Here is a 27119-nt window from a genome sequence, read left to right as displayed (position 1 = left end):
AGTGAAGGATCTCCTGGCTGGAGAGCCTGATTCTTGTCATTCCGTCTTCATAGTACACTTAAATGAACGTGTCCGATCACATGGACACTATTTTACGCTCACACAGATGCCAAAGAGTGTTTCAGCCAACAAGCAAAGTGACCTTAAATCTCTGCTATAAACTGGATTTTATTCCAGCTCTGCAGCAAAGAGAACTAACTCCATCATCCACCAACAGCTTGTTGCATCCAATCTACTTTTTCTCAAAACAGAAAATCCTTTTTCTCGGAAGAAGCAGTTTGCTCAATTCCTGGAGGCAAGAAGCCACATGGAGATCCTCGTTCACCTTGAGATTTCAGGCTAAAGGTAATTATCCAACGAAGGCTGCAGCAGAGCCTGACTCCGTGTTTGTGAAAATCGTGCAGTAATGGTGACTTAATCACACAAACAGTGCAACCTCTGAGTCAACTGCAGTTTGCGTGGAAACTCCACATCTTGGGACATTCTTTTGGTTGCTCGCTCCAACCACACACTGTTAACAGCTGTGCAGTATTTCACTCCGCTCCAGAAACCGCTCATTAATGAAGTATTTGTGATCATGTGGCACTGACAGCGGGACAAAGATCACTGCAGGCCCAGAGAGGAGAATGCTCGCTTTCCCGCTCTCATGCACACTCTGCATGCAGACTGCCCGCCCCGCCCTCACTCGCACTGTCTCCTCTGTAATGAGCTCCAGATGTGGCGCTGCTGGGAGGGAGGGGAGGGTGGGGGAAGGGGGGCGCTGCCTTGCATGTCATGTGCTCAGGCGAGGAGAGATGCTGTCCGAGGGGACGCTGTCAGGCCTGATGGAGTGGCTGCCTGGGCCCTGGGGGCCAAACGGTGGGGGGAGGAGAAGGGTCAAAAAGATCTCCACATCTGGAATCACTTCAGGTCAGCTCGGGCCCTGGCCGTGAAAGGTGAGACCGGGAGCCTGGCAGGGGAGAGGGGGGACAGGGGTTCTGACACTGGACATACCACAGTCAGGGATCAGTGGGTAGGAAAACAACCCACAGCTGAAAAAAGGGCAGGAATATCCCTTTTTAACAGCAGGAACAAACTTTAGGATGCATCATTTGGAAACAGCAACTCTCACTCTATTTAACACTAAACTTTACAGGAAAAAGGTCCTGAAAAAGCCAAGAAAGCCTCACATTACACTCTGACAGTCATAATAACACTAAACAGTAAAACTAACGGTCCTTTTACACTGTTAGATGTGATTTTTCTGTAAGATCGTCTTCACCCAACTTTAAGGAACAGCTTTGAGTACAAAGTTCCAGAAAAAGCTGAATATTTAAGTCCTACTGTCATAATAACACCAGTAAATCACCAGGTTTTCCTAAAATGAACTGATTTCAAGTTGTCAAAGACTACAAACGTCACTTTTCAAATGTCCAACATTAAAAAGACGTTCAGGTTACACTCCTGCGGTTTCTGTTTGTTTTTACTCAGCTTTAACAAACAACGTTAGTATAAAAAGGTCATGAAAAACCTCAGAAAGACTCGAGCACAGGGATTTAACTACCTTCAAACAGCTGAAAACGGCAAATAACCACATTTAAATCTGGTTATTTGCTTCAAATTTACAAAGTTTCTAAAAAGTCTAAAAAAGGCTCCATGTTTGAACCCTGCTATGATAATAGATTTTATTACAAAGTGTGTCAACAACTGTTAAAAAATGAGAGATTTGGGTCCTTTCAAACTGAAAACAATAAATGTTCCCTTTTTAAAAATGCAAAGTAATTTTGAGGAAAATACTGACTAACTATTTAAATACTGCTGTCATCATATTTCTAGTTTGAGGCTGTTGCAGTAAAACACGTTTAACTGCTTTCAAGCAGCGGAAAAAGGAAATCTCAGATACTCCTTTTTTTAATTGAGAAATTTATGTCAAAAACTTGAAGTTGCACAACTGAATCATGTTAATGTAGAAAAACAAAATGTATAACTGCTGCAAAAAAGGCAAAAAATAAAGAAATAAACCACAAGTATCCTTTGCTTTGTGTCTTTTATATACAGGGATAAAATAAGCTGTCCTCATAAAACTTCAGTTTTCTGACAGCTGACCATCGCTTTGCTCCAACATAAACTTCCTGAAAGTTTACGTTTTACTAGGATGAATCTAAATAATTAGTAAAGAACTACAGCAAACCAGCTCCAATAATAACTAAAATAATAATAATACCGATGCATCTGTTATATTAAAATGTGCAGCTTCAGTTTGTGTGTTGTAGCAATAAATTTCAGGCTTTTAACCATTTTACAAAAAATTTATGTCAAATTGAAAAGTTTTTAATATACTGCAAATAAAACAGAGATTTCCATTCGCGGTACGTTTCTCCTGTGAAGCTCCAGCTGAAGGGAAAAACTTTCTGAAAACGCCTGAACAGATCTCCTCACCCTGGAGACTTTCATCTAAAACATGGACTCTTCAGCGTTTCAGAGGTTGAGGCTGAGTTTGTTCCAGAGAATTCCTTCATTTTAGAAACAATCTGGAATCCATATGAGAAACTCTGCTGAAAAATGAAGTGTAAAACAATCAAAACCTGAACAATCCACAGTCAGTTTCAAGTTTCTAAATAACAAATGTTCTTGTATGAAGAGACTTGTTCTATTATTCTGTTGGAGGAAAATTAAACATCTCCAGTACCAGTTTGGTTCTTCTAAAATCGTTCTGTTTGAGTTGGAGAACGGGCGTCGACATGTGTTGGTCCAGGCTGAGGGTTATGAGGGGTCGCGAAGAACAAACGACAAGCCGTCGAGGTAAACGAGGCCCCGGGGCCCTCCGTATTAAGGAGAGGACTTCCCTGCTTGTAAATATTCTGTTTTTAAAGATGGAAACTTCAGGCTTTTCTCATCTGGGAAAGAAAATACACAGAGACAGAAAGCATGAACAGCTCGACTTTTTCTCTTCTCTGGTTATAAATCTCTCCTTTATGGACCGTACATGAGCTGCACGATCAGGTTTGCTTTCCAAATGGTCCCAGCTATAAACAGGCTTTACTTCTCAGTGTCTGAAGTGTGATTTAAGTTGGAGCGCACTGTAAAAAATCTCCAGTTTCTGCTGCACAAACGTGACAAATCTTCCAGCTGGAACTCATTTTTGGGTTGCTTTAAACGCTTTTTTATTCATATACAAGGTTCTGTTACAAATAAAGTATATCATAGGAAATTATCAACTGGTTGGCATTCAGAAATTCATTAACCTTATACTGGACTATATGACATGAAGGTCAGAATGCACTGAATCGGCTTCTCAGTGGTATAGCATGGAAAGAAATGTGAAAAAAAAACATTTTAAAAATATTGAGTAAATGACAGAAAAGTCGTGGTTTGTTTGGAGTTGATTCCACATTTTGGTTTTATCCACAATGTTTAAAAAAGAAAAAAAGGATAATGGGGGATTCCACGTAGTCCATGTATGAGTCTCCGTCTCTGATTGGACAATCAGTCAAAAACAGATGTCCGGATACAGCATCCAGTCAGGATGCGTTTCAAACAGGAGCATGAGCTCAGAGACACTCAGGAGAAAATAAAGTCACCTCAGGTTAGAAATCCCGCCCTCATCCAGAAAGGAGAGAAGGCTTCGATATCCAGGGAGTACGGGATCATTTTCTTTCCATACACGGCATCCGTCCGCAGGGGTCCGGCAGCTGAAAGGATCCCCCGCCTCCTCTCAGTTGACCGTGGGCACCTGGTTCAAGCTGTACTCCTTGGCTTTGAGCCGCAGGTTGGCGATGCTGTTGGCCATGTTCATTCCCTGGGACGTGTTGGTGTTGGAGCAGGTGGGTGGGTAGGTGGCCATGGCGCTGAAGAACAAGACAGCAAAGGTTACGTCAGCTGACAGAAAGCTGGAAATCATAAAAGCAGATCCACTCTGGACCTACTGGGTTAATTACGCTGCAACAATCACGACCACTCTTCTTTTGGATGTGCTCCAACATAAATCATCAAAAATATTTTTTGTTGCAACAAGAATCAAAATGGAGTGATGAAAAAAGGGTTATAATTTATTACATTAAGTAGACGCCTGAAAAATGTAAACATCTAGACATTTCTAGAACGTATTCATGAGTTTATTAATGTATTTAACTCCTGTTTTTCCTCATATTTTCTTCCTTTATTTTATAAAATTTTATTTTGACAAAGTTGATCTATTTCCATTGTTTTGGGTTTCCTTCTCTTGGAAGAACCTGCTGCAGTAAGTTCTGGTTTACGTCTTCCCTTGTATGTTTCATTATTAAGAGTCCAGATGAATTCTTCGGTTATTGGTTGGTTCCTCCTCAAACAGCGCTGCAACAACCTATGATTATTTCCCTCAGAGGATAATGGGATTTTGGAGAAAGCAGTGAGAAAATCCAACCATGTTTGGAGCTCCACAGTTTTTTCTCAGGAAGCTGAACCTTACCTGACCTGATTGGCATTGGGATTTATTTTAACCACAATTAACATTAATTATTTTATTCAGAATTTCCCACAGAATGTTTGTAATGGGGCTAGCTGGAGAAATGTTCAGAACATTTTGAATTTAACCTCCTTTCATGGCCACAGTTTCATCTCCACCCGTTCAGTTCATTCATGAAGACGATGGCGTGTTTCTCTACTCCTGCTGCTGTAGGAGAAATCAGCCCAGAGAGACACGCCCAGACCCTCAATCACTACCATCATGTTTCAGCTCTGAATATTTCTTCTAAACTGGAATAAAAAGGCTGTTTCAGTCGGTCAGATCCTCTGCATAAAACACTGTAGACACATGAAAATTTGCATGTGGAGGTTCTGAAACACAGATATGATTTCTAGTCTCTGTTTGAGGTTCAAACAATTCTCAGTTTTTCTGTCTCCTTTTCTTACAAGGTCTGCTGTAGGAAGTGCTGTGGTTCCCAGTACCTTCTCCCTGGGCCAAAGTGGGAATCACCATAGCAACTAGTGACTCAGCATTTTCTGAGTAATCCCATTACCTTTAATTGGAACATTTTAATAATTGAGAAAATTGAGAGGGGTAAAGCACCTGATCCATGTATGGAGACTACAGTCCTTGACCCAGCTCTTACGAGTTCGGGTTCAGTCCCGGCCGTTTACCTTTGCTGCATGTCTTCCCCTCTCTCCGCCTCGTTTCCTGTCAGTCAACTTTCAAAATGAAGGCCACTAGCGCCACAAAATAAAAAATAAAAAAGAGATCTAAAGGAGATTTCTAGGAGAAATTTCAAAACAAAACTCAAAAATGATTTTAAGTTATCTCTCACATGTTGGCTCATTGCAAAAGTAGGATTGAAGTTCCTGACTGGACTAAACGAGGACTGTTATATTTTCACCCTCACATAAAAGCTTTGCTTTATAACCTGTTTTAGTGAGAAAATGAAAATGTGGGCTGGAATCACGGCTGGTTGGTGCAGGTTTGCAGTGGATTCAAGCTTGTTTTACATATGACCAGGTTGGGTTGCTAGCTTTGCAGGATTTTAAAAGATACAGAAGTCTCTCCAAGAGAAGATAACCAAAAAAAAAAAATAATCAAAGTCATATTCAGGTGATGCTTGAAAAAATCAAGTAAAATGTGGAAAAACCTGCTTTTAAAAGAACAAAAAAATAAGGAAACTTGGTTAAATTAAATCATTTTGCTGTCTGAATGTAGTGTTTTCTATGGCACTCACTCTGAAGTCCATCTTGGCATTTGATGCCAGCTTGGGATAAAGTCAGTGCCTCAGAAGGTCCACCCCCCCAGCTCTGCATCAGTCCAAACCCCTCCCAGAGTGTTTGAACCATGGCTGAAGGCCCTGAAATGTCAGACCAGGTTTAATAACAGAGGATTACTGTAAATCACCTCCAGCGTAACCAGAGTTGCAAAAAATGTTACCCAGCAGAGCTCAGTGTCTCCGTCTCATTATCAGATGCAGCGTAACAGAGAGGGGTCACAGGGGTCAACGGGGGATTTAATACGGTTAGTTTCCACATTATCACCTCGTCAGGACAGAGGCTGAGGGATCTGTCCCCGCCCTAATGGTGTCGACAGAGTGCAGCGCAGCGGCGGCGAGGAAATGTTTACATTAAACACAATCAGCATGAAGGTCAGGAACGGTGAAGGAAAGTCAGGAACAAACGACGCAGGATCCAGTACTGGAACCGTTTCACTTCATGGAAGTAGAACCTTCTTTTAATTTTTATTATATCCAGAAACAAAAGCCTCAAGTCAAACAAGCTGGTTGAAATAACAAGAAGCTCCACAGACACCAAATTTGTCTAGAAAGACACACGACAACCAGTTGTGTGTTTTATTGGACTCTGTGTCATTGACCAACAGAAACTGTGAAGTGGACCCACCTCTAACTGCAGGTCCGGTAGAGTTTACAAGACGTCTCCCAGATTTGCACATGTAGTGACTAACATTTCTACATTTCTTCTGGATATACTTTGATCTAAACCGTCTATTGTTGCTCTGGCTGTATGTTCAGGGTGGTTCTCCTGCTGGAAGCTGAACCTCCACCTCAGTCTTGGGTCTTCTGCAGTTTCTAACAGTCTTGCTTCCAGGATTATCCTGGATTTAGCTCCAACCATCTTTCCATCAACTCTGACCAGCTTCCCTGTTCCTGCTGAGCAAAACATCCCCCACAGCATGATGCTGCCACCACCATGGTTCACCCTGTTCTGTGTTAATGTATCTCTCCAAAGCCTTTATCCGGCAAAACCAATTTTTCAATCCACATTTATTCCATCCCTACTCTGCTGCGCCTTCATTGAGCTCTTAGAGATAATCATCAGGGTGTATTAGACCTGCTGAGACGTGCTCCTCCTCTGCACTGTGCTGCTGGAGCTCTGCTGTCTTATTGGACAACAAAATAAAAGTTATAAAACCAGCAAAACGACCAACAATTCCAAATAAAGCTTCTAAATCGGTTAACATCTGCTTGTTCTGCAGGAATACGTGTTTATAAACAGCTATGAAATGTATTAATTCATGCAGCTTCAATAAGCTGAGACCACGTAAGCTTTATCCTCAGATCAAACTTTGAGGATATTTTTAACGAACAGATTTTAAAAGACATTGGTTCTGTTTTCAGTCACATGTGGCAGTCAGAGACAAAGAAGAACTTCAGTTTGGATGACCAAGTTGGGTTTTAAAGCTACAGTAAAGCCCTGGCAGATTTAGATTTTAAATTATTTTCATTCAGCAAAAACGTTCGTTTGATGGAAAATAAGACAGGCATATTTTAAAAGATGATCAATATTAAAAGAAACATTGATCTGTTGTTTATCCATTTTTATTTGATTGAAAATGATATGTCCAGAGTTATTCACACCCTTGTTAATAATCAACAGAGAAAAATCTAACTTCTTTTAATTGCTAAGCAGCATTTTGCATGTTTTCTCTGGTATTTAGATGATTTATCTTTGGTGATTAACTCCTTACCATTACCCTAATTTTAAGCTCCCTTCATAGATTCTCTATCAGATTCTGGACTCTGGCTGGGCCGCCCCAGAAAAATTAATATTGTTTTCAAACCTAAATCTGCCAGAGGTGTGAATAATTTAGTTCAAACTTAATGAATTCATTTCTATTTTTCTCAACCTCTGTTTAGAAATGTAAATTAGATTTTAAATGCTTTTTTGGACTTGTTATAGTGAAGAAAAGTTATGGTTAGATAACATTAAGGGGTTTAAAGCAGTGTAATATTACGCTGGGACGCTGACAGCGCTTACACTCTATAACACCTCCACTGTCGGGAGTTTTCCAGCCAGAAAACTGTTAGACCTGAAGCAGGAAAATATTGGCTGTAAAACTGAATCATTCTGTCTTTTCTCCCTGATTGGATGTTTACATCTTTCTCAACTTTCTCTGTCAGAAAAAAACAGACCAGCAGTCAAACTCACAACCCTTCCACTTGTTACAACCAACCTTTCTGGTGTAAATAATTCATTTTATCACAGACTGAGTTAAACAGAGAATGCAGCTCTGAGCTGAAACTGATCTGCCCCCGTCAGTTTGAGGTCAGAAGGATCAGAGGGGCTGAAGACTCTGAGAGAAGGTATGAGGAGTATGTTCAGGTAGGAGAGGAGGAGGAAATTAAACAATAACAGAGCGAGACGGCAAGGCGGTGTTAACGTAGCTATAACTGGAGACAGCTCTGAAAGCCAATGTTCTACAGAATCAAGATGTTCTGCAACAGATTTACAGAACCGAACATTTGCTGAACCTCTTCATGCTCCACATTTGTCTGACTCTTGCACCAGCCCATTATTCTTGTTCTGTGGTTTGGTATGTTCTTGTCATACAGAATGTACTGGATGTGCTGAGTAAAAGCCTTCAGGTCCAAACTGGTTTATGAATTCTGCATTTTTACCATTTCCCCACAAAAAACAGAAAATATGAATTTTGTCTCTACATGCTGAGCTGTCTGCAGAAAACAGACTGAAGTTTATACTTTGTTTTCAAATCTTGCTGGAAAATCAGACACAATTTTGATATTAACAAAATACACATTAATTTAGCAGCTAAGCTACTTAGCATTGATATGCTACTACCCACGAGCATGGATGATGTTTTAATTGTTAGCTTATAAATATTTGATTTTACCCTGAAAGTTGGAATCACAGCCAATGTAATCAGATTTCATTTCAGATTTGGAAATGATTGATTTTTCCTCATTTTTATGCTCAGTGACCAGGCTAACTGTCTTTAGCTACTTTAGCAAACTAATAGCAATATACAGTTGGGTTCTAAATAATATTATTGAGATTACAATCCGTGAAAACACAGCCCATAATTTTCCAAATCAAAATACAAAGAAAAATGATTAAACATATTCTCAGTCTACAGAAAATGAGGACAAGAAATATTTGGCTGTTTCCTTTTCCTCCACCTCGGCTAGAGGCAACGTTTCCCTCATAGAGCTAAATCAGGAACGATTGTTATTTTCAGAGGATTGCATTAGAACATGCCAGAGCATCCGTATAAAAGCAACCCGTTCCTCGCTGGTTGAGCTTCACACTGCTACTAATTGACCACGCCCCTTTTAATTATTGATTCAATTACTCAGAATCAGCTGCATGCAGATCAGGACTGGTGGGTCTGTTGGTTTTCTGTTGCTTTATTGCGCCTACTGTTAAAAGTTTAACTTTACCAGAACCAGCGGCTGATGTGGTTAGTGATGTGGGAAGGATATTATTTTCAACACATCTGAGCAATTATGTATTCAATCTCTCTTTATCAGAATCTTCATTAAACCAGGTTATGCAGCGCTTTGTGTGACTGATTTAGTGACATAAAAACTGTCTTAAAAAACCTTTGACTTTCCAACATCAATGATAGGCTAGGAATTAAAATGAGCTTGCTCACTGGTGACTACTGGTTTCCCAGGCATTAGCTCAGTCACTGGCTGGACTGGGAGCTTTTAGCAGACACGGAGGGATGGAAACTCCAGGATAAGCTTATATGGTCATAGAGCAAAGCTACTGCCTTTCAGATTTCTAACTGGATCACTGTTAGGTTGGTATGACAGCATTTTCCAGTCATGTTCAGACTGCTGAGGTAAGTTGGGCTACATGAATCAGACGTTTCTCACCAGCCCAGACCTCAAAATCCAACATGAACCGAAAAACAGCTAAGGTAATATTTGCATCTCTGTTAATTTGCATCATATTACATCTTTCAATAAGCAACAGTAAACAAATTGTCTGACAGCATAAACTGCACCTCAGATGTTGTTTCCAGCTTGGATGTCTTCTAAGAGTAAACCTGATCAAAAAGGACAACAATGAACAGACTGTGTTCGGATTTATAACACCTGGAACTGGCAGCAGGTAAGAAGCCTCTAATTTCTCAAAAGTGTGAATATTTTTGTTATAACTGCGGCATTCAGAGTATAGCAGCAGGTAAACATCACATGCATCACAGATTTCTCTTTGGATTGTGGTACATAAAGAAACCAATGGGTCTGTACCTGTAGGGGGCAGCACTGCCCCAGGACAGGTAGTCGTTGGGTCGCGGTGCAGGGCGCGGCACGATCGGCTGCTCCACCGCCGTTACTTCTCCTGAGTAAGACTTGAGCAGCGAGGCGTTTTTGCTGGCCAGCATGGCTCGCTCATTCCTGCGAAACTTAGCTCTTCTGTTCTGAAACCAAACCTGCAACGACACAAGAACACGAGGAATGAGAAGGAACTGTCCTCACAAGCCGACCAGGGCGCAAAAAAAAAAAAAAAAAAATACCCTCAAGATGTTTAGTTGGATTTAGTGGGTAAACAACATCCATGTGATGAAACTGTGCTCATTGTTCTACTGAAGCTCAGTATAGGAACACCCTCCGAACATTTCTTCATTGTGCTTTTATCATGTAGGCAAATAAACAAAAAATAAGTCAGACTGTTAGTTACTCTGCGCTTTCAGAAGATGCTGTTTCCTGAGTCTTTGTTCAGTCTGACTGACATGATGAAGAAGACAAAGAGATGGAGCTCAGGAGACCCGTTTAACAGGAGGATGTTCTCCTTCATCAGCTTATCTCAACAAGTAGATATTTCAGGAGTTAAGATGGACATTTTCAGATAACAGTTTATTTGTCTTCCCATCTTTTGCCTTTTATTACCAGAAACTGTTGTAATGAATTATGTGCTATAAAAAGTAAGATTTTTATAAGTTTGCAACATGATCATTTGACCCAAACTGTGACAAACTAATATTACATTTTGTACCTTTTATGTCATTTTTATTAAAGTATTTTTATTGTGACAAAATGAACATTTTCAGCAGATGTTTAATCACCTTTTTTCTGCTCACCAGGAACAACTTTAGTCCAAAACTTTAATTAAAGCAGAATCTGGTTTGGTTGGGGGCTTTACAGTGGCACAGTTGCCTTGCAGCAAGAAGGTCTTGAGTTTGAATCCCAGCCTGGGGTATTTCTGCAAGGAGCTTATATGTTCTCCCTGTGCATGTGTGGGTTCTATCTGCTTTCTCTGGCTTCCTCCCACAGTCCCAAAACACGGGAGGGAGGATGGATGGATGGATGGATGGATGGATGGATGGATGGATGGAGTTGTCTTGTCTCTCTGACCAACAGGTTTTCCTCTATGATCCAGCTCAGTAGAGCTCCTCTAATCCCTGATGTTTACTTCGGAAGTCGCTCACTTTAACTCTCTGCAGTTGTTATTTTGGGATCCCAGCTGAATAAGGAGTCACAGTTATTCTCTAGAAGATGCAGATGTTGTTTCAGGAAGGAAATGGTGACAAATTAAACATCACCTCTGGTATAATTTGTACCTAAAAAGTTGAAAGTACTTGAAAATGGTCAGAATATTTCTAATTCAAATGAGTTTAACCAGCAGAAATTTCAGCTTGGATGATTCCTGCTCCGATTCCTGCTGGCTTGCTCCATGAAAATTCCTCCCCGATTCTCTGAACTGAGATTACTTGAACTGCTGCAAGTAAAATACTGACTGCTCAAGACTACCCTCCAAACCCCCGCTTGTAACAGTCTTAGTTTTAGTGTGCTTTATGTCAGTACTGACAAAGGTTTCATTGAAGCCGTGTCAGTTTCCTGCAGTAGTGTCAAGTTTGGCCGTTTATTGGCTTCTGTAGGAGAAAACTCTTCAGATTTTGCAGACTGAAAGGACAGGAAGAAGGAAAGAGCTGCAGACCAAATGGTCTCAGTTCCTGGTTGGATACTGGCCTGAACATAAGACCTTTGCCATATTTGGTTCCCAGGTTCTTGCTTATTATCTCCAGTTAGGTTCAGCCACAGAGACCATCCATCTGAATATGAACCAATTTAAAATCATGACATGTGAAGAACTTTTTTCCTCTACAGTCCACCTTCTTTAGGCCTCCTCGGGCCCCTCCTTCCTCCTTCCTAAACGTAAAATGATGACTCCAAGCAGCGGAGTTGGGGGGGCAATGGATGTTGTTTCTTGCTGTGAAATCAAATCCATTATTAGAAGCTCGCTGACGCACAGCCTCTGGAATGAGTCTCTTTTATCAAAGGATTTCTGCATCGCTCTCTGCTGCACATTAATCACAGATGTGCAGCTTTGCTCGCGCCAACATCACCATTTCCCCTCAGAAGAAAAACTTTCAGTGAGCTCTGCAGAAGGAGCTGCAATTTCTCTGCAACTTTAGACTGACAGGAAGCCTTGTTTGGTTATTTTTTGCATCTTAAGACTTTTATTGGATGGAACTTTCATGCATTTAAAACAAAAGTTGCATGAACTTTTGTCCAGACTCGTTTTCCCAGCATGTGTTCGGCACCTATAAAATATTTAAAATCTGTTTTGATCCTAGCAGGATTGCAGCTGAAGCCAGAGTGAGTCACAAAAATCTCCAGGTCAAAATAATTCACATTACACTACAAAATGGGCCCAATATGGCCCCGAGTTTTGTCTTTCAGGCGAGCTGTGGAGATTGTTAGCACTGGGACTGAGGATATTCTGCTTGCCCAACTCAAAACTGAAAGAAAACTTAATGTGCTGTTTCCAGAGTTCTGACCAGAAAAGGTGCGTTGATATTAACATAGTTGACACTGACAATCCTGCTAAAAACTTGCACTCTGACTGTATTTTGACAGTGAACGTCACTTAATGGTCTAAATAGTCTGAAGATTTTACATTTTGCACAAAATTGAGCAAGTCCTCACTCTGCTCGTTTATTTTGTCAACAATATTTAAGTGTTGAATAATAATATATTATCAGCATCTAGCTACAGATCACTAATGTAAGTTTATGCGTTCTCTGCAGCAGTGAGCAATCAGGACGCTCCTGGTTTGGAGAATCCGGGCGGATTTGGGAGCAGCGACCTGGGTTAACCGATTCCCTCCATCAGACCAGATTTTCTGTTTACATCATTTCAGCCATCAAATGTTTCACATCCGTTCAAACAAACACAATAATTATGATACATACACAGCATCACCTTCCTGTCAGACTTTAATAAGGGACTGTTTTCTCAAACAAATAACGCCAGCGTTACTACGTTTCATTTCACTGACGGTGGCTGCTCCATGTATCCTTCACAGATCTGCTGATGTCATTACTAGATTAATCAGACTTGAGATTAGAGCTTAGATTTGCTGCTTCTAGATAAACTACAGATAAAAAAAGTTTGTACTTTATCATCATGTCTCAGAATTAAAGGGTGCAGTTCCAAAAGGGAAAGCAGGGATTGGAATAAGAAGTGAAAACCTTTAAAACCTAATTCAGTCCTGTAGAGACTCACAATAAGAAACACGAAATGCAATTAGAGAAGTTACAGAATGGATGTTTATTAGTTTGGCGCTCAGACCCCAGAGGAAGACATGAATGCTGAGAATGACATGAACTTGAATGAACGTCTTAGAGTTAGAATTGTCCTCGCCCCAGGATCCGATACTGGTGATGGAGAGGAGGTCTGATGATAAGAGAACTGGAGAAGCTGAGAATCCGATGGAGGTGATGGGGTGGAGGAGGGTCGAAGTTCGGCTGACAGCTGGGAGATCCATGAATGGGAAACTTTAAATGCAGAGCCTTGAAGGATCATTGGCTGAGGATTACTGCAGACTTGATGCTGATTGGTTGGAGCAGAGACACACGGAGGAGCCATTGGATGAAGCTGGAGGAGTGGTGAGTCTCCCAGATTTAATTTTTGTTATCACTCCATTTTACAGACTGAAGAACCGGTCTGAGCAGTGGAGGGATACGATGAGCAACAATGACTGCCTCCATCTCCCAGAACCAAAGGACATCCTTGATGCTGGAACCAACTACTAAGATTATTCCAGAGGAAAGCCATGGAAAAACTTCTTCAGTGGAAGAATACACGGAGCCGCAATCCAAAAGAAACGAGTCATAGAAATGATCGACGTTCTTCGGTTCAGAAAATAGTACCTACATAACATTATAAAAATAACATTAACTTGAGCTTTATTTGGTTTTAGATGAAAACAATTTAAATCTATAGGGTCTATCTATTATCAGTGTTCTATGCGTATCCTTCCACTGATCAGCTAGATTTTCTATGAGTTGGACAGCCTACAGCTGCTTGATGTAAGGATTTATATCAACAACAGAAAGAAACGTTGACATCACGTATTTATTTAATTTTCCTTCCTGAACCGAAGGACGCCCTCAATGCCGTGACCAACTGCTCCAGCAGCTTTATCTCAACAGAAGAACAAAAAGAAATGCCCGGATGAGTAGAACTAGAAGTAATTTTAGAATGTCCAATAAGTTTAACACAACTCGACTGATCAGTGAAACAACTCGCCGAGCAGCGACATCGATGCAGTGATGGCCTAGGCTGAGAAAATAGCTCCAACATATGTGACACATGATAAGATGAGGCAGTGTAAAAATCTTTAACTCAACATTTACTCAAACTGAGGCGGAGCACATTAGAATTTAGCTGTTTTTAGTCAAATTATTTCCTGTGAAAATAGTGCCTCAGTAAATGAGTAAAGTAATAGTCTAACAGTATTATTCCTGCTTTCTAACGACTGAACATCAGACTAACCCAGCTGATGGGTGGAGGAATACATAGATGAGCCACCTACACCAGTGAGGTGTAGAAACACTGACGCTCTTCGGCTGAGGAAGAAGTACCAAATTAAATGAATGTCTAATGTAAAGGAGACGGTGTGTAGAACTCCTCAGAGTGGCCTTGCTGTTGAATTGCTGAGGTTTTCCTTGTTTCAGAAGGAAACAAAATGATGATTTGTTGGTTCTGCTCTGAGTTGTTTGTTAAAATCCTTCCTTCTGAGAACAAGAGCTTGCTTCCAGCCAGAGAAAGACTACTAATCAGCTACTGATTTTACATAATGATCTGTACAAATAAATAATATATTTAAATGTGATTTTATTACAGCTAACCAAACCCTGGTCCTGGCAGCAGGATGCAGCAGAACAGAAACTTGACGTTATCAGGATGTAAATACAGAAATAAACAGCAGCTCTTTGCAGATCCAGAAGACTTCACACAGATTAATTATGATTATTTGTATTTAAATGAATGATGTATCGATGTGTGACATCTTCCAGGCGCGGGACATGAGTCACTGGGCCGATCTCAGCGCCACGCTGAGCTGCTGCAGCCTCATGTGTTGCACACGCCTGCACCTTATCTGGGATCTGTGAGCCGCAGGGGAAATTACACATCATTACTTCCACTTTCTGATCACATGCAGTCCTCCACCAGAAGCCCACAGACTGCCAGTCAGATACTTGAAGAAGATAAAAACCTGGTGTGGTGGGAGGCGCCTCTAATGAGCCTCTTATCAGTTCTCTCATGATGAATCTAAACATTTTAATCACTAAATTGGATTATTAGCTAACTCTATTTATATAGGGGGGGGGGGGGGGGGGGGGGGGGTCCTACTGATTGAGCTTGAAGCTCTTCTCAGACTCTTTAAGAATCACTTTTCCTATCAGTCATCACAGTTTTACCAGTGAGTCCGTTTTAAAAGTTCCTTCTGGCTAGTTAAAGTAAACCAGATCAGTTCAGGCTGCAGGAGGAAAGCCCCAGAGAACTTTCTTTCAAAATAAAAGCCTCTGGAAGTGACAGACATACCTGGACCCTGGCCTCTGTGAGGTTGACCCGGCGGGCCAGGTCCTCTCTGACGAAGGCGTCGGGGTAATGCGTCCTCTCGAAGACTCTCTCCAGAGCCTGCAGCTGGCTGCTGTTGAAGGTGGTCCTGTTTCTGCGCTGCTTCCTCTTCTTCTTCTCCTCTGTGTTCATCTGCTCATCTGAGGTGAGGAGGACGAAGAAACTGGTGTTAACGTGGAAAATATTTTATATCTCAAGTCTTCTGCAGGTGGTTAAAACCAATTATTTATCTTTAGTTTTGCAGACTTTTATTTCTCTCAAATCAACTTTTATTCTTCCCAGCATGAAGCCAGCAGCTCTGCCTCTTTGTTCCATTTATGGGAAAACAAACAGAATCTCAACCAGAATATTTCGGCTTAACTTGAAGCAACTCTGACAAAGTTAAAGCAGTTTAAGGAAATGTTTCCATGGGTTCTATTTCCATTGGTTCTGCAGCCTGTGGCTCTTTGGACCTTCCATAAAGGTTCTTAATCAGTTTGGCTAAAAGTGATAAAGAACCAACTACTATTTTCATCTATAGACATTATAAGAAACACAGGTTTAACAGTTTTCCATGGATTAATTGCATTTAATGACAATAAAAGTTGCAGTAATTAACTTTTTTGTTGTTGCTTTTTTAATAAATATGAACACCACATGAAAGAAAATATATCTATTCTGTTTTTGCAAACATATTATGTTTTTCTTTATTTTAAAACCTAAAAATAGAAATAAAAGGGTGGTTTTTTAGAAGTGACAACTAGTTTCCTGAAGTAGAGATTTATTAAAAAAGGTTCAGAAGGTCGGGTAACATCAGCGGCTCTTAACGAGCTTCATCCAGCTGGACTGAGGGTAAAAAAGCTCTTTGGGTTGTAGAGGTTCCAGAATCCTGGTTTAAAATCAATAAATGTTTTATCTCCATTTTAAAGCACCAGAACAAAAGCTGATTTAATTGGACCCAAAAGATCCAGGTTTAGCTGCCGACATCATTTTTTCTAAAGGAAAAATAAAAGTTGACCTAAATTGTTTTTAAATGCAAACAAAGAACCCAAACTGCAGCCAAGCTAACGTTTTTTTTATAAAACTTCCTGAACCCCCCAAAATTCCCCAATGATCAGATCTTCTGCAGATGAGAGGAACCTTCATGCTCCATGTGAACGTTCCTGCAGGGAGGAATCAGAGCTTGTGGCTCCACAACAAAACCACAGAACAACACTTTCACACAGAAAAGAAGCATAAAGAGCTCCTTCCTAATTACAAACAGCCACACAGACCCAATCTGCACAGCAAACCTGCAGAACCCATCCAGCTGCAGCTCAGAACTCTGTCTACTGATCTCAACATGAGAGGACATCTCCTCATCGGGTCAAAACCGAACCACACAGCAACGTTTCAATCATGGACTCAAAAATAGAGACATTTTGTCAGAAGTTTATAAAACCATAAAATGAAACAAATAATGATTATAAACTTTGGAATTTGCATCACATTGTATCTAATGAAGATTAAACTGGTGCAGCTGGGTGTGCTTTCTAAATATAAAAATAATTATTAGAAACCGCATGTTGTAAAAAATTATTTGGAAAAAAAATTGTGGATATTTGAAATTGTTAGAAAAAGGCAGCTTTAGCTGTTAGAGAAATGATGATTTAATTCTGAAACATTTTGGCTTTTTAAAAATTATTTTCCTGATGTAGCTTCCTGCAGCCGTGCTGGACCTGATTTATTTGTCTGTTTGTTCAGAAATAGGTTTGGTTAATTCTGAACACTCTGGTGTGAAATAACTTTTGTTTCAGTGTTTCTATTTGATCTGTTTTATGTTTTAAAGAAATGATTTCAGGGAAATTAATGATTGTTTGGGAGAATCTGAAACTAAAGAGAGACTGATGAGAGTTCAGCCCAGATGGAAGGAACACACACACACACACACACACACACACACACACACACACACACACACACACACCGGCTGCCTGTTTGTTTTCCCGTCAGCAGGTCGTCGAGCTCAGAGCTTATCTGCTGCCTCCAGATGAAAACAGATTCTTCTGTTTCCACCTTCAGCCAAAGATCTTCTTTCCTTTGGACCTTAAATAAAGTTTCACATGAAGGATTTTTCCATATCAACCAAATGGCAGAAACCTGAAGGAGTTTCACATTTAGCATTAATATCCGGACCGCTGCATGGATCAGAAACATTTTGTCCAAATCTTAAACCTAAAATCAACGTTTTTAAATTATTCAGGTAAACTTTTCTGATTAAAATTTTAAAATACAAGTAAAACAATTTTGCTCAAAGTTGGAGAATATTTTGTGAAAGTGTTAGATTGAATTTCTCTTCTTTGTTTCTCAGGTATACATTTCCTGCTGGCCTTTGACCTTTAATAAAAACCAGCGATACGCCATGTGAGCTCAACTCGGCTGAAAGATGATTATCATGAAGAACATTTAAAAGACCCGATTTCCTGGTTTGTGTTCTTGTTCTGACCTGTGATCTGCATCCCATAAATCCAGCCAATCTGCTCCGAAATGAATCTAAACTCATTTGTTTTCCTTTAGTTAATCATGTCTTGACCTCTGGGATTTATCTGGTGACCCCTGTGTGGGGGTCCCGGGCCCCCTGTGCTGAAAACTAACAGATTAGACTAATGAAAACATCACTCTCATCAGCTGAACCACAATCAGGGGCTGGAAATGAGTTTGTTCTTCCCGAAGGCCTCCAAGCTCCTTATTTCTGAGTGAAAGTGGAAACCAGCAGAATCCCTCATCTTTAGTTGCAGAACGTTTGGACCAGGATGTTCTTCTATAACATTTCGGTTCTTCTTAAGAATAAAAGTTATCAGCAGTTTTAATCTTTATTAACAAATAATCTGGTAATGTTCTAAAACCATTCAGACCCACAAGAAACTGGAGCTAAAAATTCAAAACGTATCTTCATCACTGAGTTATGAAGTCTAATAAGTGAAGAACTTTCAGGACGCAGATTTGGGTTTTATAGAAACAGAACCACGTTAAATTAGCTGCGATTTTGGGTGAAATTATTCAACCATTTTGTTTAAAAAAACAAAACAACAACTTTAAAATCTGAACTAAAAGGAAGAAGAATTTAAGGTCAGAGATGCGGGAGGATATGATGATTTTAATGCAATTCATTAAATTAATATAATAGCTACTTCTGGTCTGTTCTGCAGATTTTCTGAAATCATTAAAGTTCATTTTATTGTTTACAGAACATTTTTAGTATTTAACAGGAAAATAACTTGAATATTTTTCTGCGTTTTAAAGATTCACAGAAACAAAAATAAATGATTTTATTCTCCCGAATCTGATTTCCACATTTATAGTTTATTGTCTTTGGCTGGGAGAAAATAAATATTACCTATTTTATTTTTTGGCAACATTGAGGCTCTTTTACCGAAATAACATAAAACAGGGTCCATCTACACTCATAACTAAAGTAAATAATATAATTTGAGAAGACAACAGCTTCATTTTTAGGATAACATTATGCAACACTGATTTATTAAAACTAAAAATATTTTACTTTCGAAAAAAGCGGGAAATTGGCTAATTATATCTTGTATTTTCACACATTTTCTGGGTGATTTTCTACGTGTTATTTTTATTCTTGTAGTTTGTAAAGTAGCTGTTTTCTTTTTTCTACAAATGCGCATAAACTAAAACTAAATGCCCTGCTTCTGATGTCCGCTTGCGGCTCCGCAGTCTGCGGTGAAAGTGCGGTTAAAGAGTGCGGAGCTGATGAGTTTGATGTGCGGCAAAGTGAGCTGCTGAAGGCGAAGCAAGAAGAGCAACAAAAGAAAAGAAGCTGTTTAAGGTCCCTACATGGAGGTTAGGGTCACAACATTTACTGCAGAAACATTTATAAAAACAAGAATATTATGTCATTGAATTCATTTATTTATTAATGAGTTATTTTAACCTTTTTTTTTTTTTTTTTTAATAGAACTTTAGGACTTTCTTTTAGTTTAGCCGTTAAATGTGGCGCAAGCTGTGCGACAAACGAAGAAAACTTTAGTTTTTTTTTTTTTTTGCCTGGATCGCAGTTTGGATCATTTAAAAACATGATTAAAATCGTAACATAATTTTTGTTTCATTTTTGTTGGCTGCAAATATTTTGAAATATATTTGAAATTATTTTAAATATTGAATTAAATATTTTCAGTTTAAACGTTTGCGATGCTTTTAAAGACGACGCAGCGGCTGAGCGGCAGTTTGGTTCCGGAGGAGTTTAATAAAAAACCTGAAGGTTTAATCAAAGCCGTCATCCTCCTCTTCACCACCACCACACTGTGAAAAGACTGGTGCCAGAGAAAGCTGTCGGGGAAAGTTTCTGAGTCCTGCCGCCATAAAAGCAGCCGCTGCTTGCTGGGAGAATATTTAGGACTATTAAAATAAATTAAATTAAATGTCCTAAAAACCTTGGGAACAACTGTTGCGTTCATGTGTCTGTTTATTAATAAAAATATTAATAAATCATGAAAAAACAACAGGCATCCCACAAAAAAACTGTTGTATAAGATTTTTAATGAATAAAATCTTCAGATTATTTTTCATTCTTTCCCATCTGACCGGCGCTAAATTAAAAGCCGCTGATTGGCTGTTATCTGACTCCCTGATTGTTGGCTCAGGGACACGCGCGCTAATTATGACAGATGATTGGCTCGGATCATCTGAGAGTGTTTGACAGGCTGAAAATAAGCGTGAATTAACGACGTGACCCGCATACTTCCTGCAGCACAGTTCTGCGCTCTTTTCCCTGTAAAGAAATAACAACAACAGTCATTAAAGCCTATAACGTTTCTGTCAACTGGCGCAAATGGCTCCGAGAGCGGAGCAGAGGGGGAGGAAGGAGTGAGAGTTTATTTACTCTTTCTGCGGCGCGCTGAGGAGGCCGAGCGACGCGGTTTTTGCGCCTTTAATGAGGACGTCTGCCGCTTTAATGGGCTTTTACGCACGGAATGATGGGAACAGTAAGCAGATTTGAAGGTTGGAGAACACTGAACTTTTTTCTCTCCTTGAAACAAACACACCTGATAGGAGCCTGTTTTTGCGCGCCTAACATGCAGAGTTTCACTCCTAGTAAAAACCGCTGCAGCTATGCACCAAAGTGTCCAATCACACTCCGTCCAGCCATCATGTGACTCCTACATATTTTGTGAGTTATTATGTTTTTTTCTCTGCAGAGGAAACCTGGAGCGTAAAGTTGGCCTCATTGAGTCAGCAGGCACGCAGCAGGGATTTATTACCCCTGAGCTTGACTCGTAAGGCTGCCTCACTGACCATGTCCACCAACATCATCACACCACACGGACTTCAAAGCGCTGATGCAGGAATAATGGCCGCACTGAGGGGAGCCCGTCAGGGATGATGCATGGCCAAAGCGCACGCACACAGCTCCGCGGGCACGCGCAGTAGCGTGATGAAAACACATTTTAGTTTGGGGCTGACAGGAGCGCATCAGTCTGGCTCCATCTGCTCACACTTACTCTCCTGCTGGGTGGTGTCGCTGCCACTGGTCAGCCCCGGGGACTCCAGCATGCTCCTCCCGGCCTCCCCGACGCTTTCATCGGCCTGGCTGCCCACCATCTCCCCGGCCTCCTCCAGGTCCAGCAGGTGGCTGACAGAGAAGTTCTTCTTGGCTTGCAGGTTGTCCAGGTTCGCCGTGATCGGGCTCTCCAGGCGGTTTGAGATGGCGGCCTGCCTGTCCATTACATGCGCATAGCTGGAAGTCATGACGCAAACGGAGAAGAAGCGGAAAACACGCAGCGCTGAGGAGGATCACAGCAAGCAGATCCGAGCATGCAGCGTCCCCAGAAAGTAGCCACTCAGACTGGGCTCTACTGAGCTGTTCACATCCAGAGGAGCCGCTGAGAGCCCGAACCGAGATCCGATCAAACCCAGAGCGACCAATCCATCCGGCAGAGCGCGTCAGAGAGGAGCGCTGCTGAGGTCTGAAGGTCCCAGAACCTCCAAGAAGTTTGGAAAAAGTTTGCAGACGAGAGTAAGAAGTTCTGCTCCAGGTCTGATCGAGTCACATCTGAGCAGGAAGAGTTGCTGCTGCTGCGGATGATCACGACCAGATGCGCAAAGCTCCGTGTGCGCGCAAAACTGGCTGAGCTGCAAGCCAAGAGGCGCAGGGAGGCAGGACTCCCTCCCTCTGCCTTTAGTCCCCCCTCTCTCTCTGTCTCCATCCCCCTTCTCTCTCTTCCTCCCTCTCTCTTTCTTTCTCAAAATTTGGAGGCAATGTTTACGGTTATTTTTTCTACTTTTATAGCATTTGTTTTTGCTCTGCTTCTGAGAGATACAGGTGTTACTCAGCTGGAAAATAAAATAGTCTACGGTCAATTTTCGCCAAAACCAAATATAAACTTTGCTTTCAGTCGCCTCAGGATCCAACTTACTGTTTTATTGAATACCTCGCAGCCATTTTGTTTTTATTTAAGGTCAGATGAAGAAGGTCCAGAAGCCACTGCGGACATTTGGAACATGCATTTGTCCACGACGCAGAAAATCACCTAAAGATGAGTGGAAACATGGAGCCAATCTAATGGTTGAAATCAGTCAACCCGGGTTTTAACATAAGCTCCATAAGATGGAAAATCATGAATAACAGTGAGATAATGAAATAAAACCAGCCAGGAAGGCTTATAGCAAGCATAAACTCAATGTGCTTAAAAGACATAAGCAAAAAGCAGTTTAGATGAATCAAATAAACTCACACCAGTGTGTTGCTTTAAGGACACTTGATTTTCTCTGGGATTCTTTTGGTGTTAGACTCCCAGAGAACAGGCCCAGAATGACTGAGAACAAATAAAATGTCTCAAATTATCAGAACTTACATTTAAAGGTTCCTGAAGAACCAGCGTTTGACTAAGTTGTTCCTCTACAAGAAACAGAAATGCATAACTGTGCATCATCAGCATGGGAATGGGAAGATAAGAGATGTCATGGAGACTCAATGCAGCACCAAGATTGCATCCATGTGGAACGCCATGAGCAACACCGATTGTGTCCGATTCAAGATTACCAACTGAAACTTAAACGTTCCACCAGTAAGACATGAAGACAGAACCTTTTCAAACCTACATGATGTTCCGGACGCTGAGGAAGAACTGAATGATGAACGAGATCGAAGCTGCAGAACTCAAGAACAGGAATAACATGTTGATTATTCTCAGGCTAATTTTCACAACTTCTTTTTGACATTAAATGAAACAGATTGCAGAGTTTAGTTTTTATTGTGTTGTTCTTATTGTCTCTAGAAAAGAGGATCTCCTGGAAAAAACCAACATCTTCCAGTTTTTCCTCTTCTGCTGCTCATGGATTGAAGATGTTTCTGAAATGGTCATCACTGTAACAATGATTGACTGGTTCTGTCACCTCTGCATCAGTGTTGGTGTCCATGTGACTGAAAAGGAGACCTTCACAGTAAAGTTTTCACTCAGTGTTTGAATGATGGAAGCTAAGAAAGGAACCTTGGTGAGGCCATTAAACTGGAGATTCAGGGGAATATCCAGAACCTGAAATCTGTTCATGATTCCTGAAACAAGAAGTCCTGAAGGTGAAGAAATGTTTCAGTGCCATTCCTTCTTCCATCATTTGGTTGAACAGTTTCAGAAACATGAACTTCAGAGCAGAGCTCATGTTTCTGAAGCTTTTCTCTGAATATGCAAACTAGCACGTAACAGCAGCTGTGGAGGAAAACCCTCCCAGAGTTTAAATGGTGCAGGTCCGACTCCCCTCCTTAGGGGGGAGCATGGAGGTGATGGAGGAGGTTACGCCTTCAGATGACAGGAGTTGCCATAGACATCCCGCAGCCTCCAGCGCCCCTCCCCTCCCCTGCTCTCCCTCAGCCTCCTGATCTGGGAAAAGAACACTTGATGCCATCAAAGAGGCACAGATTGAATCCAGATGTTCTCCGCTCGTTCTTTCCATGTATTTAATGAAGGCGCAGGGATGGAGGAGACTTTTTCATCATAAGTTCTCCCCCCAGATTCTCTTTTCCTGCCTACGAGTCCGTTCTGGTGCCAGCTCGAGAATAAAAACTGAAAAAGAGGAAAAAAAAGAGGCCTCCTCGAGTCTCCTCAGGGGGGCTTCACGTCTTTGTTCAGAGCTTCACGTGAACGTGGCCCTTTTCTCTCTGCAAACATCTGCAGGAGGAAGAACGCAGAGCTGCCATTTTTCTTTGTTTGGGTGGCAAAAAACAAAAGTATAAAAATGAAACAGATCACGCAAACAGCACGTCCTGAATGTGACTTAATGAAAAGTCCAAAAGTTCCCCATTTGTCAGAACCTTTGATTCATAGACAAGAAACAGCTGGAGGTAAAGATGCTTCTACTGATCAGCTGCTACAAATATCCTCATTTTAGCTTTTCTACAAAAAAACAAAACAGAAAACCAGACGAGATGCTTGAAAAACAGCAGAAAAATGCAACACTCTTTAATAAATAATAATTTCTGTGTTTTAAATTAAAGCAGCATTTAGATGCAGGTTTACTGCAGATGAAAATCATTTTATGTCATTTTTGTTAACCAGCAAAACTAAATATGTGACTGAATTTAATCCCACAAAGTCCCCCAACAATTTGAAATGAGTCAGTCTGCAAATCTCCCACAGAAGGTCGATCAGCATCATGAAACTCCAGAGCTTCCCTCTGAAAGCCCAAACGGAGATGCTGTGACCATGTGGAGGTGGTGGTGGCAGAACCTACAGAAGCCCCCTGAGGTGAAGTTTAGTGTTGATGTGGAGCGATCAGGAGGTAAATGCATCTTTATGGAGCTAAATGTCTGATTTCTGAGACGTTGGCTGCAGATTTTAGACACTGGTGCAAGCAGTAAAGATTTGCAGGAGATCCATTAAAACTGGTTCCTGTTAATAAATGAGGAGAACTTATTGATTGATCTTATATGTAATAACTCCACCCTTTATTTTCAACATTTGGCTGCAAAACAACGATAATAAAGGACGATGCAGTGGAAACTGGGAGTAGGAGGTTGAACCAAGGTTTCTGTTGCTGGTTTGAAGTTTCATGAAATGAGGACAAAGTGACTTCAAACACAGTTAAACCTGAGAGCAACAAGGATGGCAGCCATGTTATTCATGACAAACTGGCTGATTTACATGAAATTAGGGAGGAAAAAATGTAGTGTAAGAGGAACCAAAACTAAAACAGCTGGAAAACTTTCCCTCTATAGAAAAATATTTTTCCAAGTGTATGTGCTCTTTGTGTTTTATTTTTAGTCATGTTTTGTATTATTGTTTTTATTTATTTGTTTCTATATTTCTTTTTAGATTTAATTCACTTTCTTGGGTTTAGATCTATATGTGTGTTGGTGAAAAACAGATATTAAATAAGGATTGTCTCTTAAAATCCACAAATTTAAACAAAATGAAGAGAAAAAGAATTTCAAAAATACCAATAAAATAAAAATATGTGCATATTTATTCATTTTGCCCAAGACGAGCAATGGACCACATATTAAGGTTTTATTTAATTGTTTGATTTTCATACAGGTTTAGTTTTATTTCTGTTGGTATTTTTGAAATTTCGTTCTTGATTTTTTTAAAATTAGAATAATTTGGGGGTTTTAAGAGAAAATAATTGTTTTAATATCTGTTTTTCACCATAAATATAAAAAAAGTTAGAATCAGTATTAAAAGATGTTCTATAGTTTTCTACCGCCATGTAAATCTTGTGGTGTCGTGTGAAAGTCGGTACTTTATAAAAAAGTTCTGCGCCATCAGACATGCGGCTACTGCTGCTTCTTCTCCGTTCAAAGCCTGAACTTCAGACCGTTTCTCCTGTTTAGTTAATCGTGTCTCCATCAAGTGTCCGTCTCAACAAATTAAAACAAAACGCTCAGATCCGTTTGAGCAAGATTGGCCCCGGGGTTGAGCATGGGGAAGGGGCCCCGGGCCGCAGTCCTGTGACCCCTGCAGCTGATTGGAGCATGCTTTCTGACCCCTTCTGGTCCTTCTTCATTTCCCTAATTGAAGTAAATGTTCCCGCTTGTTGGTTGTCTCCCCCCTGCCCTAATGGCGGCGGGTTTCTCAGACGTGCACGGAAACATTCACGGAGCAGCGACCGAGGAGCGGAGCTGATCCAGCAAACAGCAGCTTTACATCGGCAGAACTCAACATGCAGAAAATAATGACAGACCTTAGATCGGCTGCTGCTTTGTGCAGAAAGGCAGCTTCCGGATTTATACCAAAGATCAAATCAGCTAATTTCTCTCAAATGAAAACAAATCTTTTTAATGAAGAGGAAATAACTTTATTTGCTGCGGGCGGTTCTGATGCAGCGTGTTTGGATTTCATCCGAACATTTATTGGCTGCCGTTTATTCTGTTGTTGCAGAAACTAAACGCTCTGCGGTGTTCAGACATTTCAACCAATTCAGGCCAATCTGCTGCTGATTAAAGCGACATGCAGGGTCTGCAGAGCTGCAGGAGCTCAGCCTCATTATCAGAGGCCGGAGGAAACTACAAATATTTAAACACGTTTTATTTTATCATTGCATGTTTCCTGTGGACCGACATCCAGTCTTAATTGGACCTAAACGACTTGCTTTAAAACATCCGGTCATTTTTCTGTCTGTTTTCGCAGAGCAGCGGTTTTCCAGAATTTCAGCCTGAATTTAGTATGAATAGGATTCAGGATTTTCTGTTTTTCTCCGAACCGGAGAAGCAGATTTCTGTCTCTGTTCTCAGGTTTCTTCTGGACTCCTCATAAATCACCTACAGACAGTTTCTGCAGGATGGATCTCAGGTTTATTCCATATTTCTTTCCTTTCCCTCTCGGACTGCTCGGAAGAGGAACCCAGACTTCAGCGGCTGGTTGAAGCAGAACAGAAAACATTTGAATCCGTTCAACTTCAGTCTGGCAGCAAGTTGCAACTTTAAAGAGTTTAAATTCAAAGCAGCAAAACAAAGCGAAAACGCAACGAAAATCTAATAAATAATAAATCCAAAACTAATAAATAGAAATGTCCTTCACTAGGGACATACAGGAGAATCAACAGTCAAATGGAAGCGCGCAGATAAACACAAAGATGTCTAATAATAAGTTCATTTATGACTTTTATAGACGCATTAAAGTTTCCTTAAAACTCGCAGCTCTCACCGTTTTCCTGGAACATTTGACTCCGCAGGAATTAACACCTGGGTCACAGGTAATTAGGCTCAGGTGTTTAAATTAGTGAGCTTAAAGCTGCAGGTGTGAATGTTTCTGTAATGAAGAACAAGCTTGAATTTATGGCCAATAGAAGCTGGAGATGCAGGATTGTATTTCTGGCCTGAGATATGCAAGGATCAATCTATTCATCAGAAATAAGAAAACATGCTCCACAATAGTTCACTGTATAAAAACATTTCAATGAACAATTTTCGGGCGACTTCTTATGATTTACTGATGGCTCAAAAGACCCAGAATAAATTAATTGTATTTACTGTAGAATTAGTGGCAAAACTCTCGAGTTTAAATTGAATCGCACAACAGAAAGGTTAAAAACATGTGATAGGTTCTGATAGAACATCAGCTTGATTAATCATTA

At 40.6% G+C, this 27119-nt stretch overlaps 1 protein-coding gene across 2 annotated transcripts; it reads right to left on the bottom strand.

Moving 5' to 3' along the window:
* Positions 1-3118: 3118 nt before the first annotated feature.
* prrx1b (paired related homeobox 1b) lies at positions 3119-22695 on the bottom strand. Of its 2 annotated transcripts, XR_007039623.1 has the most exons (5): positions 21053-22695; positions 15534-15709; positions 9951-10132; positions 5667-5789; positions 3696-3827 (listed from the first exon to the last, which is right to left on the bottom strand). XR_007039623.1 is itself a non-coding variant. In XM_047374757.1 (4 exons), exons 1-4 carry the CDS (start codon positions 21297-21299, stop codon positions 3695-3697), a joined length of 738 nt encoding a protein of 245 aa, XP_047230713.1. In that variant the 5' UTR covers positions 21300-21974; the 3' UTR covers positions 3119-3694. The 2 variants fall into 2 exon arrangements, 1 of the variants encoding a protein (XP_047230713.1); XM_047374757.1 differs by lacking the exon at positions 5667-5789 and having other exon boundaries at positions 3119-3827; positions 21053-21974.
* Between the last annotated feature and the right edge of the window lie 4424 nt (positions 22696-27119).

Source organism: Girardinichthys multiradiatus, chromosome 9, assembly GCF_021462225.1.
Source record: "Girardinichthys multiradiatus isolate DD_20200921_A chromosome 9, DD_fGirMul_XY1, whole genome shotgun sequence".
Classification (NCBI taxonomy): Eukaryota; Metazoa; Chordata; class Actinopteri; order Cyprinodontiformes; family Goodeidae; genus Girardinichthys; species Girardinichthys multiradiatus.
This window is presented reverse-complemented; position numbering and strand designations above follow the sequence as displayed.

Excerpts from the sequence above, each read along its gene's own strand:
- prrx1b (XM_047374757.1), bottom strand. The coding sequence starts at position 21,299 with ATGACTTCCAGCTATGCGCATGTAATGGACAGGCAGGCCGCCATCTCA. Across the intron at positions 15,710-21,052 it reads CGACACCACCCAGCAGGAGA|ATGAGCAGATGAACACAGAG; the intron begins GTAAGTGTGAGC and ends TCCTCACCTCAG. Across the intron at positions 3,828-9,950 it reads GGCAGTGCTGCCCCCTACAG|CGCCATGGCCACCTACCCAC; the intron begins GTACAGACCCAT and ends CTTGTTCTTCAG.